Below are 19,348 nucleotides of genomic sequence, written 5' to 3'. Positions count from 1 at the left end.
AATCTCTTATGTAAACCCCATGTAAATCTTTCCCATGTAAACCACTAAATCCATGCTCAAGAATACCACCTCCTACCAGACATGGTTAAGGCACTAAGAAACATTAGAAAACTTTCCAAACTTTACCCCAGTTTCAAATGTGCAAAAAGTTACATTTACAGTAAGAAATGCTTGTATACTTCTCCGACTAGCTAGAAATCTTCCTGATGGGACCATAGTATGATAGATAATTCTTTTTCCTTGATGACTTGATTAAGATGACTGCCATTCTGCTAGACACAGAGCATGGCTCCCACAGAAAAGCTGATGTTTACTGATGTTACGTATCAGATACTGCAAAAACTGCCATCAAACCTGTGTTGTGAGAACTCTTCTGCCATCATACTTAAGTCTTCACAGAAGTTAAAATCCCTAGTCCTACTCTTCAGGGCTTTTAAAGAATTGAGAGTGGCCTGATTTTCAGACTGCTTTTCATCCATGCTTCCTGAGCCAGAAGTGCTGATTGTCTAGCTCCAGAGACTTCCATGTCCTCCCGTACCTCAGTGATAGAAGGACTTATATTTCCACTTGAAACAAAGAGCCTGTTTTGGAGACAGGTGGAGCTCAAATGGACTTGGTTCTGATTGAAGTGTGAATGCACATTTTCATCAGAGATTATGTTAAATTAAAAGAAAAGGTAAACTGAAAATATTACTGTAGATAGTAATTCACCAAATGGAGAGGCAGTTGTCCTGGAAGTTTGGGGTCCTCTGGAATATCTCCTGTGTTCCATTGTGAGTGCTGTCACAGTTTGCTGATAAAACACATAGGCACACATACCTATCTTCCTGCTGCACTACTGCACTGAACAAAGAATTTGTCCTCTGCTAACCAGTGCGAGACAGGTTTCTCTTATTAGTTATGAAACAGGCTTTTGTTTCTCTGTTTGAAAAAATCCTTCTTTAGTTTTCTCTTCCATTTTCATGCAGTAGTTCTTCTTCAGTTCAAAATGAAAAAACCTGAAAGTCACCCAACTCGGTATCCAAACAAAATAATCCTGTGTAAACCCAGTGGTCTTAACACAGCTAACTTTTGGCTCTAGGCTTTCATGTGTTGCAGCTGACTCACAGCAAGTGGGAAATAACATTCCAGTATTCACAGTTCACCTCTGGTGATGATTGGTGTGTGGAATAGGTACAAAATTTAATTCAATCACTGTCTTTGTAACCCCTGCATCTTAAAAGTAATTATTTTCTGTACATGCAGTAGAGAAAAGGAATGCAAATATATGTAATGAAATAAGGGGATGTTCAGTTCTTTCTTATCTGATAGTATCACAACACCAAACAGAAAACAAAGAAACCTGAAAAGCCTTTTCACATTTTGTCACTTCCCAGAAAACAAGTAATTCATGACAGAGCTTGTAGAGTCTCACCAAAAATTCCCTTCCCATGCAAACTTCAGAAATATACTGACTTGCCATCACATTGGGCTGATAGGCTACTAAACAACACTGTGCTACTAGTATTTGGGATAAACGTATATTGCAAATTCCATGTCTGAAATACCTAGAGCTTTCATGAGCCCTTTCTTAGGGTAAAGTGAGGGATATGAACACAATACTTTCTGAAATGGTGTTTCAAGGCTTACTTTATTTGGCCATCCTTTAAGAAGTCATACAGCTTAGAGGTAATAATATCTTGAAATTAAGAGTACGCTGTGTGTTGTTGATGCATATGTTTTAGCATTATGTTATAAAATAAAACTTGAAATAGGATGATTTTTATTCTCTAGTGTGAAAAATCTGTTATGAGGCGTTTGATTTTTAAAGTATCAATAATACTGAATATCAATGAGTAAATGCATTCAGCTGTAAGCATGCATGCAGAGAAATTGGCATCAAATAGTTTGTTTTTTCTGCTGTAGGCAAAGGTGCCAGAGGCTGTTGTACATTGCTACTACCTGACTGAGATGTTTTTCTCAGACATACAAGACTTTTTAATGCACATGTACAGGATTAATAGCAGCAATACCATCTGTTTTTACTGAACCTAGGGAAAACTGCATTTCTTTACAGTTACTCATCTGGGTTTAATTTGAAGCAGTTTGCTGGTAAAATGTTTTTAAGTGCAAAAGGTACATTTTACATGTGCACTTCTCCACCAATTCTGGAAGAAAAGTCATTGAGTATAGTTTCTGGTGCACTGACAAGTAGGTCCCTCAAGGCAATATTTGGCCTTTTTTCTGCATATTTTGTCCTTAATGTTGGCATCCCCTAAAATTACTTCAGTAAGAAAACTTGTTAGTCAGAGACTATGTGGATTCCTTTACAGGCATTTGGTGGATAACACTATCACTGGTTTGAGCCTTATGTGCATTCTTCAAAATCTGTATTGGAACATCTGCTTTGTTGTTTGGAAAGTACTAAACATGATTACATTGGATGTGCTGCAGCAGAGGAAAATACAGGCTGGAGAAGAGTATTGGCTGATGCGAGGATGAGGCTAGAGTTAAGTCCGAAGGGGAACAGTATCCCCCTTCTAAAAACAATTGGCCAGTGGATTTGACAGTGTGGGTTTCTGAGTGGTTTTTTAGACGCGTACCAAGGTCAGTTCTAACAAACATTCAATACAGGTAGGCTATGGAGGAAAAGCTATGTACAAAGGGAGTAGGAGAAGCAAACTTAGGGCTCATTTGTCTCCCAGTGAAGTAATGGCTTATTTAATTCTTGCCCTTTAAAATTAAAGCAGCTGTTGCCATTTGAACTGCGTAACTGAAATATTTCAGCCACATGGTGGCAACTTTCCAGGCCACTAGCTTCATAAGCTTATATGGCCCTGGTATCAATAATACTTCTCTTCAGTAACGAAAGAATGTATTTTCATGACCGTCTTTTTCCTATCATGAAACCTTAGACAATCAGTAAATTTTAATAATATCCTCCTCTGCAGAACTGTTAGACCAAAACCAAGTTGTTCTTATCTAATCTTACTCAATTGTTTTATTCATAAAATGCTTTGGTGATCTGAAGTAGAGGAAAATTTTGTTTATAGGCATGGAGCTTTTTTGCAGCTTACATGTTATACTCTAATATTAAACAAAACGAACATTTTATGTACCCTAATATGATGAAACATAAGGGCCAACCTTCATGGTGTGCCTCACTGAAACATCTCTGAGGTAGTAATCTAAGTCCACAATGAGTTAACAACAATGCTATGCTTGTACTGTGTCTACAGCATGAAAACAGTGCTTGGAAAGCTTCCTCCCAACTCATACTTTCTATGTTTTGTTTCATTGATGTCAGCTATATCTTTTTTTGTTTTTCTGTTTTTCTTTTTTTCTTTTTTTTTTTCCCTTTGGGGGGTTGATGAATAATTATCCCACTACCAAGCAGCTGACTGACCAGTAGAGTGTGTGGAGCTCCTCAGCCCGACATGTCTGCAAGTAATGATGGATCATTTAATGTGGATATGTGTAGTTCCTGGGGACAAGCTCTCCACTTTTAAAGATGGTGATTGCCATACTAGCCACTATTTCAGGCTGGCAGGCATTGTACACTATTGTTCGTGTTACTCCAAATAGCTTTATCATAATAGTTCAGAGATATCCATTGTTTCATAAAACTTACTGTGATAAGCAGATGTAACATGGAAAAAAAAAGTGTGTATGCAAATACTTTAAATATGTTTTATTTAGCTCCACATGCAGAAATTTTAAGTGATCTTCCACATGCAGGTAAGAAAGTTTCTGAAATGCCTAGTTTTCTCTGACTGTTTCTTTCTTTCCAAATACTTTAGTGCAGATGGGCAGTAGGGTCTGGCTGAAGCTTTGGTTAAGTGAGTTTGAACGGTCCACAGTTTCTCAGGGGCTACATCTCACCAGGGAGTTGATGATTCGACCCTGTGGAGAAGAGCTGCTCTAAGGAGAATAGTTGACCAAAGCGCTTTCAAGTACACAGCTTGGGAAAGCACTGTGTAGTCTCTTCAAACTATAAGCACACTTGAAGTCTTGTGACTGTGCAGACTTCTGGGCAAGGACCACTTGCCCATGAGGCTGCCAATTGGTGTGCAGGAGCACATCATAACAAAGACTGCTGCTGTAGGAGAAGAAATATCCTATCTCTTGCCAGCTACTCCACTGAAGCCACAGGCAGCAGTGCAGGGTTTCCAGGCCCTTAATGCATTATGTTCAGTATACAACCAATGCAGTCAGTCGGGCGCAGCTGCACCTTTTCAGCTGAAACAAACAATCTTCATAACTGAAAAAAAATTCCTTTTATGTGCTTACTTCTTATTCTTCTTGACAGTGATGCTGGTGTTGCTAAACAAATCCACTATCTTCACTGCCTTTTCTCACAATAAATTAAAAATTGAAACAAATTTTCCCAAGCATTTAGATTCTTTGCTGAAAAGCTGACACACTTGTTTGTTGGGTTTTTTAATGCTATTAGAAGGTGATTAATTGCCTTCCTCTGGGTCTAAAATTTGATTACAGAATAATATTTCTGCTTTAAATTATGTTCTTGAAGAGAAAGGTTATGCAATTTTTAGACTGAAGTGGCAGCAGTGGAAGAGACCAAGAGTCTTGTATTTGTTTTAAGAAAAACAAGCGTTTTATTCTATACTGTGTAACATATATTCTTATCTAGACATACATATGGAATGTGATGAGTATGGCATAAAGCTCCTGAGAAAGAGAAGAGCAGTTTTTTTTCACGTAATGCTATTCATTGTAAGCAGCAGGTTATAATTACATAGTCACATAGTCAAACATACCGTCACATCCACTCCATGTTGAGTGTTCTCTTTCTAAGAAACGTCCCCTGAGTAATTGAGTAACAGAACTGGCATTCTGTTTGGTTATATTAGCAAATAAGTTTTGAAAATTCAAATACTGTTAATCAGTTTGGTCTTTGAAAGCATGTTACATTCATGAGCACAGGTATATGATTGGGGTCATAAAAAATTATCAGATTATTCTATTAATCTTGTTTAAGTATTTTAGTCTATAATATTCTGTAATAGTCAATTAGCAATTCATTAGACCATGTACAAAATTTTATTAATCCATGATAATCTGTGTCATAAGTGTGTCTTTATTAGGAATTTTGACAAATTACAGAATTAAATTCTGGACTGACTGCATGCTTCTTAAAGAAAGATCCTATGTATTTCTGAATAAGGAATGTACAGCTGAACATTTGATCATTCCATTCATTTATTGAACAATACTTAAAGTGAAATACCTGTATTGCCTCATAGGTTCTTTGATTTGAGAGTTTAGTGCATAAACAAAGCAAAGCAAAAGTACTTGGAGCATTTTGTATGTCCAAAATAAATACACAGACTGAGAGTTCACATGTTTCCACTTTGTTTTTCACTTTTCTTTTGACCTGTCTGTAGCTTTGTGACTTCTTTGTAGAATCTTTTGTGGAAACACAGTTCATACATTCAAATATTCCAATTTACACCTTATTTTATAAAATTCAAAGCTTTCCTAAGGAAGTAGTCTTTTAAAAAATAGTCAATTTTCTCAAAAATTATTTTACTAGATTTTCCCAATTTCCATGGATGGAAGCTTACAATTCCAGTCACAGTGTATTTTAGGTAGCAGTGTCTTTAAAAACACAATATGTGGGATTTTTGTCTCTTCCTCCCAAAATCACTTAAAAGAATTATTAAAATGCAAGTATGACAACAATTTAAAATTCCAAAACAAGACACACCCAGTTGTACAAAAAGTGACATGGAAAATATCGGACTAATTACAGTAAAAATAAAGAGAAACTCATGTTTCTAAAGTATTTGAATAGGAGCTGCATGAAGACAAAATTTGTAATTGCACAGTACTTGTGTAATACTCGTAATATTAGTAATAATCTAGCTGCTACAATGGCAAAGATAAATAATGGTGCCTTATTGCATTGACAGCATGTTTAGAAAGCATGTTTATACATTAGCCGTCATAAAACAACTCTCTGTGTTATAAACTACTCAAAACCCAGGCGGGAATGAGTAAATAAAATTTAATTTGACCCCAATAAAAATTATAAAGCAAAGGAGAGAACAGCATTTGGAGCTTGATGGGACTCCTTCTGCCAGCCAGAGGTTCTGCTCACAAAATGGCATCTCCACCTTTTATACCCTGAGATTCTATAAGCCTCATTAATTAATATCCCTACTCAGTCCTTATGTGTCTTTCTGGCCCCTCCCACAGCCCATAGCTTTGCCCATATATGTACACTTGGCTCCTCCCAAGGCCTGTCAATCAGTCCTTCCGAGCCTTTCATTGGCTGAGCCTTTCTTGTTTCCCGATTGGTGGTTTGATGTTACCTTTTGAGGCATCCCAGCAACAAGTGTCCCCTACTCTCTGCTGCCTCTTTGAAGGGGCAAATATACTCCCTCCCCCACATGTTTTTACAGCCCTGTCACCCAGAAGCTCCCAAAAGGGGAGGCGACCATTGGAGGGAGAACAGAAAAGGGTTCAAAACTATACTGTAACAACAAAAGTACATGTCAAAAGAACCGTAAACCCCAACAAAACTTCTCCCCACCATACTAAACAACTCTTCCTCATTTGCATGAGCCAGTCACCACACTTGATTCATAACACTATGGCAATTTGCATAACAGTTGGAAATAACCTACTTACTTAAATTTAAGGTAATTGTATGCAAATTCTGGTCAATTAAATTATTAATGTTATAATTTCTGCCGTTTCAGTAAATGATATGTGCCATGCCTTTGTGAGATTTGCTGTATTCACACAACTGATTTAACAGTGACATGAAGCAGACCCATTCTGCTGCCAAAATATATGCTTCCCAAAAATGGGAAAAGGTAGCCCAAACTGTGTGTCAAGTTGAACATGAGCCAGCAGTGCCCTGGCAGCCAGGAGGGCCAAGTGTGTCCTGGGGGCATCAGGCCCAGCATTGCCAGTCGGGCAAGGAAGGGAATTGTCCCACTCTGCTCTGAGCTGGGGCAGGCTCACCTCCTTGCTGGGCACAGTTTTGGGCACCAGAATGTTAGGTTACAAAGCTATTAGAGACTGTCCAAAGGAGGCTGCAGACATGGTGAAGGGTCTGAAGGGAAAGCCATACATGGAGCAACTGAAGTCACTTGTCATACTCAGCCTGGAGTACGCTAAGGGGAGACCTCATCACAGTCCACATCTTCCTTATGAGAAGAAGGTAGGGGCAGGCACCAGTCTCCTCTCTGGTGACCAGTGACAGGATCTGAGGGAATGGCCTGAAGTTGTGTCAGGGAAGTTAGGCCACATATTAGGAAAAGTTTCTTCTTCCAGGGGTGGCTGGGCACCGGAACAGGCTCCCCTGTGAAGCAGTCACAGCACCAAGAATTGTTTGGACAGCACTATCAGAGATGTGTTGTAATTCTTGACACTGTCCTGTGTAGTGCCAGGAGCTGGATTTTAATGATCCTTCCCAACTCAGGGAAGGATCTATGATTCTGTCATGTTATATTTGAAATGAGAGCATGAAAATCAGGTTTTGGCTGAGCCGTATAAGTGCACTGATCATTTAAGTCCATGCAGTTTCTATTGCAAGATGTGTAGGACACACAGTGCCTGACCCCATGCTTCTGACTGATCAAAGCTTCCAGCAAGAACTATGGTATTTTATTCCTATCCAGCGTGGCAGTTTTCACCAGTAAAGTAGCTACACAAGTATCCTGTTTTCCTGTTTGCTGAACTTCACAATCTTTTGAGAATAAAGCTTGAAATTAGCTTAGAAAAGAACAGATTCGTGTGAATTCAAATATAACATTTATGCTGTCTAATGCTATGTTTTTTCTCTGTTTTATGGAAAAGCATTTTCAATCTATTGGATTTTCTGTTGTAGAGATCCTTGTCTTTTTAAAGTATTTAGTCACAGCTATTACCAGTGAAGTTTTCACACATAAAGATCAAATTAAAATAGTGATAAACATTGCACTTATATATATATATATATGCATACATGCATGTATAAATTGATATGCATACATATGTCTGTGTATATATATACACAAATATATAAAAAGACACACATGTGAATGTATAGTTATGTGTGTATTTTTTTAAAGTTGAGTCCTGTGATTTTATTGGAGGCAACAGTCCTACTTAGAGTGCTGTTCTTATCAATAGTTTTGGGGTACTAAGCAACACTGTGAACACTAAATAAAAATGTAAATTCTCTTGTGTCTAATCTCCTGCCAGGAAGGGTCCTCCTTTCCCTTCTCACAGGGGATCACAATCACATCTGTATATCTGAAATGGGTCACCCTATACTAGAAATTATCATAATCCACACCTAAGTTCTAGTGTCTTCACCCACAACCTAAGTAATTAAATTATGCTAATGGTATTGGTTAGGTGAAACTATCAGATGCCATTAGTCTCAGTTTTACCCAAACTGAATTCTGTGAAGTGCTTGAAGAGGGTGATACCTTGGTTGTTCGAGGATTGAGGCCAATATCTCAGTTACATATTACTTCCTCACAAGAAGTGATGTATTGAATCACTATTGTCTTAATAGTTTTTAGTGGGTTTAAACCCCTTTTAACTATTCCAATTCAAAGCCAAAAATAAATGTTACTGAAATTTTCCAACTTACAAGTTATTTGTATTTACATCACGCTGTTAAAACAATGGAATTCTGCATTATGTGCAGTTTTTTCTAAGACTCATGAATCCTGTTAAATAGTATTAGCAATTGTGGTATTTTTGCAGTGGATTTGCTTGCCATTCTCTTTTTCATTATAAAAACATGATGGCATGTTTTTATAACATGCAGCAGAAGAACTAATAATAGACTAGGCGACCTGCACTACAACCCACAGTGAGGACTTTCTCAATTTTGCCATCTCTCCTTAGAACGGCAAGAGGTTTTATTGTTTAATATTATTCATTTTTTATGCTTATAAACACTTTGCTTGTTGAATAAAGAGTTCTTTCCACTTTCCTCTAAGGAAACTTTTTCTCAGACCTGTTGAGGGAGGGGTTGCTTTCTAGAGAGACCCCATTCTGAGGTTTCCTCCCAAATTGCCCTAAACCAGGACTCTTCCATCAAGCAACAAAAAACTGTTGAGTGTGCTTGAAATACATGTGAGAAAACCATCATGAATAATGTTATGTGAAGGTACAGATGAACAAACTGGCTGATTAGTATATTATTCAAGAGTTTGCACACTTGGAGGCATAGCTCCCCAGGGGGAAAAAAAAAAAAAAAGTTTGCCTTGAAATAATGTCATGATTTGTTTTAGGCTATTTGATCATTCCATGGAAGGATTCAAAAACTGGGAGTTTATGACTACTCACTGCTGGAGTGAAAAAGCAGCAGGTGATTGGATCTTGGAAATCTGTGACACTCCATCTCAGCTGAGAAATTTCAAGACTCCAGGTGGGACTCTAACATTTATTATGGCTGTGTGAATTCTGAAAAGTGCTTGCTGTTTCCACCTTTTATTTACAGCTGGAACATCTCACTGGTTTCAGTGTCAAGCCGTAGATGGAAAGAGCATTACTCTAAATTTAAGTTATCAATGCACTCTTCATTTTTATGTTAATGTTATTTACCTTTTAAGATACGTGGTTCACTTTTATTCTGAACTTATTTCTGTGGGTTTTTTTAGATGATTTTCTCTCAAAAAATTTAACATACAGATCAGCCTCTCTCAAACACTGTTGATAGAATTGAATGAGAATTTTAACCCTTTATTTCTACTCTATCTGTGTCATGTTCTGATAGCCAGACTCAACTTCTAAAAAAAGATTCTTTGCCTAGCCATCAAATCTATTGTCTTGCCTGAGTAACTAGTCTACATAACCTGATTTTAGTTTTTTAGGATAATAAACCAGCAAGCATAAGCCACAATTTGAAAAGCTTCTACTCAATATGTGGTTGATAAGTCCCTAATGAAGACCAAGATAAAGTATGATTTTCAAAATTTCTGAGCAGAAAATATATTCTAGACTCTGGTACTTTTTACACTGTGGCCAGTGTTATTTAAATGTTAGCTGTACAGTCATGTGGTTAACTTTAAGCACAGGATTTTGAAAATCTTGATTATCTTTCCCTAGAGCTCTGAAAGGAAACACCAACATTGCCAGTGTTTTAAATTTCACCTTATCACCACTGATCGCTTCTCACCATGGTTTTCCAGTCATGAAAAGTTCTTAATCAAACGATGTTAAATGCACCACTAAACGAAAAGCAAAATTTCCAGTACACAAAAAACGGGTACTCACTGAAGTGTTTGGAAAAGCAGCCATAGAGTATAACCAAAACTGGTCAGGGATTCAGGAGAAGGTTTTGTGTTTGGGTTTTTTTTTTAATTTTCAATGCTTTAGAATTTGATAGATGGGAGGTATTAAGCAGCAAATAAGTAATTTAATTTTAATCAGATTACTGAAAAGAGACAAAAATCAGGTATTTTCAACTCTGTTTTACACTTACTATTCCTAACACATCCAGGAACTTTTCTGGTGCAAAGGACAAGTTAGCTCTTCACCTTTGTGTGTACTGCAACCCACTGGTTCATCCAACAGGTGTGAAGGACAACCGCAGAGCAACAGATTTCAGCTATTTCCTTCTTCTCTTCCCTGACATACTCCTTGCACTAAAAAAGAGGTAGCATGGGGCCATTTTGCAAACTTTTAATCTGGGCAATTCTCCAGATATATTGTGCAGGCCTTTTACATCACCAGGACAGCCTCAAAGTGGCCTGCTACATTTCCAGCTTTACACTTCAAGGCCTGTTCCTGCACACTCCTGCACACTACAGCTACATATGTAATTGTATAGGTTTATCCATTTCAATACATTATATATACTCTCTCAGTGCTACAGTAGCTAATCTAATGGAACTGATTTCCTTTCCTCCATCAGAACTAAGGCCTAAAGATGCAACTCTGGAAGAAAAGGCACAGTAAGGCTAGGGGATTGGGTGAAAGTAGGTCTGCAAAACTAAGGGGTGTGGAGGAAGCTGATCTACTGAAAGAATCCTGCTGGAGAGCTTATCCTCTGCTTTGGTTTAACTATAGTGTAAAACACTGCTTGAGACTAGTTTGGTGTTTATGTGCATTTGGTTTTCACAAGATGCAGTGTGGTTGTGAATTTGAATCCTGGTTCATTTTATACTGTCTAGTAATGTATCCCCCATCTTTCTAGAGCAGTGGTTGCCCTCTGATGAAAGCTGTCCGGTTCTGTTCAAAAAGATATGGAAGTGCCTGCCATATATTAGTGGTGGATAAATTCAGCTGTTTGGGCATATCGGGATTAGTCTCTGCACTGAAGAGAACATGAAGTAAAGAAAAGGTGCTTAAACATAATATACGCCTGGTGCCTCTCCAGTTCATGGTGCCTCTCCAGTTTATCACCATAGCCTGCAGTTTATCACACTGATATCATCATCATGCCTGTTTCTTGTTTGTGTTCTGTGCATGTGTTTGCTCAGTTCTTGAAAGATCCTATAATTAAGAGTTGCCATTTTTCTGTAATCAAATTAAAAAGAAAGACCCAACATGTCATCATATCCCTGCATTGGTGAGGTGATGCCACATCTGTTACCTGAAAAGAAATGAAGAATCCAGTTCATAAAAGTAGTGCATGTGGTTTCTACATTTAATTCTGTAGAGTTTATGGAGACAGATGTATATTTGCTGTGAAAGGTGATATACTCTTTCTTCTATAGATACAACATGGGACTTTTGGCACACATCCTAAATACAAGCAGGGAAAGGGTTATTCTAGCCAGAATAAATGATGGAATCAGCCAAAAATGAGGAAAGAAAGATTTTGGCTAAAATGTGCATACTTTGTTTATTCATTATAAAAGTGTGTGTGTATGTATATATACTTAGTCATTGAAATATTTTCATTGTGCAAATTAAACCCGCCTTGAGGCAGTCTTCATTTATTTGCTGGCAAGTCACCTGAATTTTTCTCCTCCTTATTTACTGAGCTATTCTTAAAAGGCAGCTAATCTCCTGAGAGACCCTACATTATTCCCCTTGCTGCCCTTTTGAATTATATATGCATTCAGAGTAACAATCCTTGCTGCAGTGATAGTACACAATCTTCTGTATGTGTAAAATCCAAACACAATATACTATGCCTTAGGAGCATCTTTACCTGTGTTTATTTGTAGCAGGTTCTTGCAAGTATTTTTATCAGTGTTCTGGGAGAAATAGAAAAATTTGGGAAGTTGAGTGAGTTTTGGCTTATAATTGAGAATAAAAAGATCCATATAACTTAGCAAAACACACTTTTTTTTTTTCAATTGTATCCTATGTATTATGGTTTGTATGCTGTAGAAGTGGTTTAAAACACAAAAAAAGGCCGGGACTGGACATGAAGAACCTGTATCTTTGAAAGGCATGTAGAGTTGACTGCATATCTGGTTAAAAATTATCCCCCTCTGTAACTTCTTTTTTTAAAAAGAAAAGTGCCATTAAAGATGCAGTTGGATCAGACTAAGGAATATCGAGATGTAACTTGATTCTCACATGTCTTTAGAGGAAGAAAATACATGGGTCTTTTGAATTCAATGGGTCTTTAGGAATTTCTGTGGGTAGGAAAAGACAAATTGAAAACAAGGAGTATCTAGTTTTACAGCCAAGTTAATTAGCCAATAGCAGCAGCTGGTGTGGTAGATTTATCAGCAGTTCGTTTTTTAAATCAAGATCAAATTTCTCTTCAAAGAAAGTAGTAATTCAGATGTGAAAAGTTGAAAGCTACTGTGTGACACAACTACCACATGATAGAGCCTCTGGTTTGTAGTTTCTACTCAAAAACTGAGTATAGAGCAGAGAAGGTTTCCTATAAAGTGTAGAAATTTTTGACTCAGATTAAATTGGATTGGCAAGAGACATAGATAACATTGATTCCCAACTTCAGCCCTAGTATAAACTATTTTAAAGAATATGTTGATAATCTGTCACGTAGTGTATTTGCTTATTGTTGCTTACTGATAGAAGTATGCATGTACAAGCAGAGAGACTTGTCTTTCTCATGTCACTGGAGGCTACCACATGACATTGGGGGAAATACAGAAAATCACTTGTAAAGGTCAAATGAATTTGACTGTACAGATTGAAAAAGTCCAAGTGAACAATATTTCAAGTTGCTGAGCATCATCAAAATAAAAGAAAAGGAAGTTTGCTTGAATTTAATTTTACATGAAGTATACAACATTATTTTCTTAAGAAGCAGCATACCTGGATTACATTTCTGATTAAATAATAGCTCTCCCTGCGAAGAGTTTTAACCACAGAACAGCCTCTGAAACAGGATCATTCAAATTCTCCCTGCTTCCCTGATTTCTCTTTGTTGTAATAAAAATTTGAAATTTACAATTGGTATTCCAGCACAGCTTAACATAACCAAGATGATGGGCTGATACCAAACTTAGGTTGCACCTTTTCAAGCAGGAATGTGGTTTTTATGCATCTTTACTTTAGGCATTATTTCAAGCCTGAGTGCTTTTGCTCTTTTCTCCAAATTTATTCACCTGGTAGTATAGAGAGAAATGTGGGGACTGAAAATTCACCTATTATGTTCTGACAGCATGAACGGATGACTTGATACACGTTTATCTTTTTATTCATCCCCAGAAACTTGTAGAAAGTCAGATAATGCTTCAGATGGACAGACAATGTTTTGTCTTCACTCAAATATTAAGAGGATAAAATATTAGTGATGACTGCAGACAATATGGTGACATATCTGCCAAATAACTGACACAAATAAATTAGAAATTATGCTGGTTTGAGGGGTCACTGATGTTCTTCCGTGGAGATTTTAAGAGAAGGTTTCTTGTTCATCAAATTGTGTCCTAAAAGTCCATGAAAAGTACTCTTATGTAATCCCTTTCTTAAGTCAGAATTCTGAATACAGCTACTTAGCTAAAAGATCTCAAATAATAATTACTGGACAATTAATAGTGTTCTGAGGGGAAAGTGAAATCCAGAGCAAAACCACCTTATGCAATAACATATACATGTTCTAGATAACTGTATGCCTAGGTGTTTTGTTTATTGTTTATATTGAGTTCAACCCATGGTGCAAACCTTTGTTAGACTTGTACAAGAGATTGGGGTGCAATGAAAATACAATGTAAAGATCTGATTGAAGAAAATATGCTTTCTCAGCTTATAGTAAAACAACTATTGCACTTACTTGAAAAGCAGTGTCTTCCATACCTGCTCATAGCAACATCCTTAATTAAGAGTGACATACTTTTGTAAGACACGGAGAAGAGAAGTAGTTCTGAAAACAGTTTTGTAATACTTAACTTCCAGGCAAATTGAAAGAGTGGTCCTTAGTACTGTATGGAACATCCATCCAGCCTTACTCACCAAGAAATGATTTTTCCAAAGTGGAAAGAGTGCGCTCTAGTCCAGTTGAAGGCCCTACAGAAGATTATACAACAGATGACTATTCAGGTGTGTACTTTCATTTACTTTGTTTGTGCGTTTGCTGTCCCTTCGACGGCTTTAAGGATGACCTGAGAATCTGCATATGTAGAATGTTCAGTGAATTGGATTCTTCAGCAAAGATGAGAAGTACTTGTTTTGTAATTGAAAGTTAGGTGTTTGAGTTTGCATGCATAGAGTTATGTATTTTTAAGCTACACTTAACATGCTATGAAGAATGCACTGTTTTGCATATAATTATATAACCTATATATACTTGCGCATATACATAAATGAGAAGAGCATTATCTTCTACATCAGTGCTGTTTTTCACTGATCCCTATAGAAGTTTGTCAACTTTGTGAGTAGACTTTAGTAGAGTTAGATTTTTAGTACTGCAAAATAAGTCAAGTTGGCAGTTTCTTACATGAAATCCACCATTAGCAGTACCATGTGATGAATCTGAGGTACATGTCTGGCCAGTGAAAAGGAGGACAAAGTTCAATTTAGTATTTTCTGTTATTCCATTCTCCTTTCATAGCATGAGTCACACAGTGTCTATTTTAGATGGACAGCTGTGCAACTCCTTGTTTTCATAGGTAATGAAACACTGTTATCTCTGTTTTAAAGGTCACTAACTTCTTAAGTTTTTATATGAAACAAAATCAACACATTTCATTCAGGAGAGAGCAGTGATTCTGAAAGTTGTAGCTTCACCCATAGTCATTGTCTAAAGTCTTGCCTTCATAAAGGCAAGACTTGATCATTCTCTCCTCCCATAGCAGGAAGGATCTATCTGAAAACTGTAAGAACAAAATCATAGAATGACTCAAGTTGGAACAGATCCACAAGCATTATCAAGCCTAACATGAGTGCGGGTGAGATGGAAAATGGGAGTTAGCGAGTATTAGCTGAAGCTTTTGTAACATGTTGCAGAACAGAGCATTGGGGCCCTGGTGTTGGTTCATTGGGTCAAGGTAGCCACTTGGGGCAGTTGATATCCACTTGGGAACCAGAGTAGCCACTGATCATGGTATTCATCATTTATGTGGTCCCTTTTATAAGTTATTTTGCTAATCATTCCTAATTATGAATTACAGAAGTCTGTGCATTTCCAAATAAAACGAGGATGCCATACTTGTCAAAAAAGTTTGCCTTTTTTTTCTGAATTTTTGAATTCAAGTCAAGCAGATATTCAGGAAACATCCCTGTCCAACCATACAGGACCCACTCTGGCAGTCATACTCTCAACACCTGAGCTAGGACCAAGGCCCATTCACAGCTACACACTCCACACTCACATAGTCAGACCAGGTTTCCTCACTAGCTCGACCCTAGTTTTGCCATAGCAGAGCCTCACACTTCTCAGTCCTTAGAATAACATAATCTTGGTGCAATAACTGAATAAAAAAGATAACAGCTTGAGCTGAGTGCCTCTGAGGTGGGACCTTGAAACAAGGGAAATCTTAGGCTTTTATACTCTTACAGTTTAAGCATATGAAAGTCTCAGGGTCTTTGGCTCTTGCTGTGTCTCTACGTGTCCAGTCACCTGACCAGTGACATAGGCCCCCATGCTGTTTTTTATGCAAAGGGTCTGCACAGTCTCTTGCTTGGAGCTTCTGCCACCCAGAGCTCAATCTTGAGCTCACAGTGTAGGTAGCAAACCGAGCTGCCTGTGCTAGGTGTAGTCCTCAACACAGGGAAACAGAGTAATTGAATTCTGCAAAAAAATACTGTGTTTTAAGGGGCCCCTTAAATGAGAAGTTTTAATCCCTTTGTCTCTCTGTATTCTGTTTTTATTTCAGGTCCCTGCAATGCAGAATGCAGTAAAGTAGGGTGTGATGGGCCGGGACCAGATCACTGTACTGACTGTCTGCACTATTACTACAAATCCAAAAACAACACAAGGTAAAAGAAAGAGAAAAAACTTTACTTCATTGATTTCTTAGTATATGTATCTTAACCTCTTTTCCTCTTCTCTTCATTGCAGTCATGGATAATTCATTTTCCCCTGATTTTGAAAAATTTTGTTTGGAGTTGAAAAACCCCAAAACCTAGCTAATTAGAATTTAAAATACAGCATTGAAAAACCCTTTCTCTGGTTATATCCTCACCTCTTTTTTTTTTTTTCCCATAAGAAGCTTTCCCTCTTAATATATATATGTACTTACAGACTCTGATAGCTACTACAGCTGATGTGATTAAGTGAACAAGATAGGAACAAATGTAGATGGTCAAAAATTGTACTGTAGACTGTCTGACAAGACATTTGCTGGTGAGATAGCATGTGTAGGGACATAAATGCAAGAGTCAGCTTGATGCAGTGCTTGGAAGGGTTATGTCTTAGTAAACACATGATCATTTGAAAAGCCACAATGCTGAGAAATACTTCTGCTTTGCAATCATGGTCCAGGAATGTGGTGGCAGGTTATTTCATTAACAGTTATGCCTTCTCTTTCCTGCTGTCTGTAGGATCTGTGTTTCGACCTGCCCACCTGGTCACTACAATGCAGACAAGAAACGGTGTAAAAAATGCTCACCCAATTGTGAAACCTGTTTTGGAGGCCATAATGACCAGTGCATGACCTGTAAATCTGGCTACTACCTGAATGAAGTAACCAATAGCTGTATTACCAACTGCCCTGATGGGTTTTACCTGGATAAGAGTCAGTATTTCTTGTTGATTTCGTATTGTGGGCTACAGAATTTGATCTAGGGAGGTTGCTGGAATGTTTATGAGCAGGAAAAGTATATGTTGATCTCTTATCCTACTCCTTTCATTAAATTGTTGCCAAGTGTGATCAAGAATGTCCTGAATAATCTTCCTCTATTTTAAAAACCGTACTTATTGCAGGATGTGTTTTCAGCTGGGAGTACCTGGGAGTAACAGTAGCAGAACCAGGGCAGTTCAAGAGCAAGTCAGCTGAAGGATGGAAAAGGTTATTACTACTTTGGAAAGGGACAGATAGCACTCATTCTGACCACGATTCCCCATCCAGACAGATTATATGGCACCAGAAATGAGAGCTGAGACACTAGCCATGGCCAGTGAACCAGAGTTCTACTAAAAACAGGCTTTTCAGATGTAACATGATTGCAAGTAATGTTTCTGGCTGACCTAAGCACCTACAGAGTGATGTGACTGCCCAAGAGCCATGACGGGTACCTGCCTTCAGCTTCCTCCTGTGATGGCCAAATAGACTGTCCATGTTTAATTTCCAGCTTTGGCTAGCAAAAATACTTAGATATATATTCTTAAAACTGCAATGACCTTTATCTTTAGACACTACTTAGAAGATCAATTTGTTCTCAGGAACTTTGTTCACCTAGGTACCTTACCTTCTGCTTTCTCCGGCATGAAGCTGTGTGTTTATTTTTGAGAATTAGTAAAAACAGATCCTACCTTAATTCTTCCATTTTCGCTGTGTGAGAACTACAATGAAGAGAACTCTTTTCCATACAAATTAAGATGGATAGATGAAAATTTAGGATTAAATAGGGAAATAAAGCTTTTCTTCTCACAAGGGTATGTGTCACTGCATGTCGAAAAACAGCAGGGCTGAAGAGAGAGACATTTCTTAAAGAAGGGTTCTCTATAAATAAAAAAGACAGTTGTTAAGTAATTTATGTGTTTACCTTGTTAAGATCAGATTTGTTTATGCAGGTGTGTCTTTTAGCACCAAATCAGGAAGATAGGACAGACTGCTTGCGTATAAAGGTTAAGATTGCAGGACAGTCTCCAGAGCACACAGCAGTCATTAGTGTATATAACTGCTATATCAGAAAGTGACTTAAGCCTATATTATAAATAGTGGATGTAAGTTTTAAGTGTTTATGAAAATTTTTAATGGCCTCAAAACATATTTTTCTCGGGGTGCAACTATAACTTCAAATGAAAATATTGTAAACCATTTTATATTTTGCTGTTTAATTTTAATTTTTTTTGCTGTTTTAATCTAGCTTGATGTTTACGTTGATGTAAAACTACAAAGTAGTAAGTCATGCAATAATATATTCATACAATTTTATCAAACAAAACTGACCAAGGTTTTCTGGGCTGTTTTCTTTTTTTCTCTTGTAGTTAAGGTTGTTTGTCGGAAGTGTAATGAAAACTGCAAGACCTGTGTTGAATTCCAGATCTGCACAGAATGCAGGCATGGCCTAAGGTAAGGAAATTACATATATCTCTAAACATAGTATCTGAAGAGGCAGACAAAGCTGTAGATACACAATGAAGAAGATCAGGTAGTTATTTAACCTTGCATGACCCTCATTTCATCTGTTCCAATGCTGTTTAGTCTGTAATTGTGGTCCTGTGTGGCAATTTGGCTGGTGACAGATTTTCATTTCAGGTAATGTAAAAGCCACAATCATATGGAAAGCTGGCTTCTTCAATTTTTGACCTACAGTGTGTCAGGCAAGGATTGTTTTAGAAGTAAAGCTAATGAAACATATTAGTCGTTCTGATTCACTCATGTGGTAGTTAGAAATTATTTTCTTATCTTTATTGTATTTCCTCATGTATCCAGTCATTCACTTACCTCAAGTACCTGAGGCTCAAGTCAATTACAGTACAGTGATTTTATATTTTAAACAGCAGGGAAGATTTTTTTTCCTTCAGAGGGGAACTTAATTGTTCTTGAAAATGATAGGTAAAACATACAAAGCAGCACTACACATTTCAAGTTCCTTTATAAAGAATGACCTTTGATCCAAGTAGCAAAGGTCAAAAATCTTATAATATTCATGACAGACTGTATGCTGGTTTAGTGCCACAAAAAATAGGAAGTCAGTATTCAGTATCTGTAGGTATTATTTTGAATACAGGTATTAACACTGAGGTTTCATGTTCCATTAAAGTGGATTTTTGTCTCTTAGTGCAAGCTGAATATCTCCTTCTAGAACATCAATAGCTGTATTTCTTTATTGAAACTGAAATATTAAAAAAAAAAAT

At 37.3% G+C, this 19,348-nt stretch overlaps 1 protein-coding gene across 2 annotated transcripts in view; it reads left to right on the top strand.

Moving 5' to 3' along the window:
• PCSK5 (proprotein convertase subtilisin/kexin type 5) overlaps window positions 1-19,348 on the top strand; it is a 229,708-nt gene that overhangs the window by 154,627 nt on the left and 55,733 nt on the right. For both annotated transcript variants that reach the window (XM_066181295.1, XM_066181296.1), the window contains exons 13-17: window positions 9,243-9,379; window positions 14,281-14,424; window positions 16,200-16,302; window positions 16,867-17,060; window positions 18,476-18,560. In XM_066181295.1, coding sequence (XP_066037392.1) covers window positions 9,243-9,379; window positions 14,281-14,424; window positions 16,200-16,302; window positions 16,867-17,060; window positions 18,476-18,560 — 663 coding nt within the window. The remainder of the gene's footprint in view (window positions 1-9,242; window positions 9,380-14,280; window positions 14,425-16,199; window positions 16,303-16,866; window positions 17,061-18,475; window positions 18,561-19,348) is intronic.

This window comes from Chamaea fasciata, unplaced genomic scaffold, assembly GCF_029207755.1.
Source record: "Chamaea fasciata isolate MVZ Bird 193981 ecotype frontalis unplaced genomic scaffold, bChaFas1.0.hap1 SCAF_4, whole genome shotgun sequence".
Lineage (NCBI taxonomy): Eukaryota > Metazoa > Chordata > Aves > Passeriformes > Sylviidae > Chamaea > Chamaea fasciata.
The sequence above is the reverse complement of the archived record's forward strand: the minus strand, read 5'-3'. Positions and strand labels throughout refer to the sequence as shown.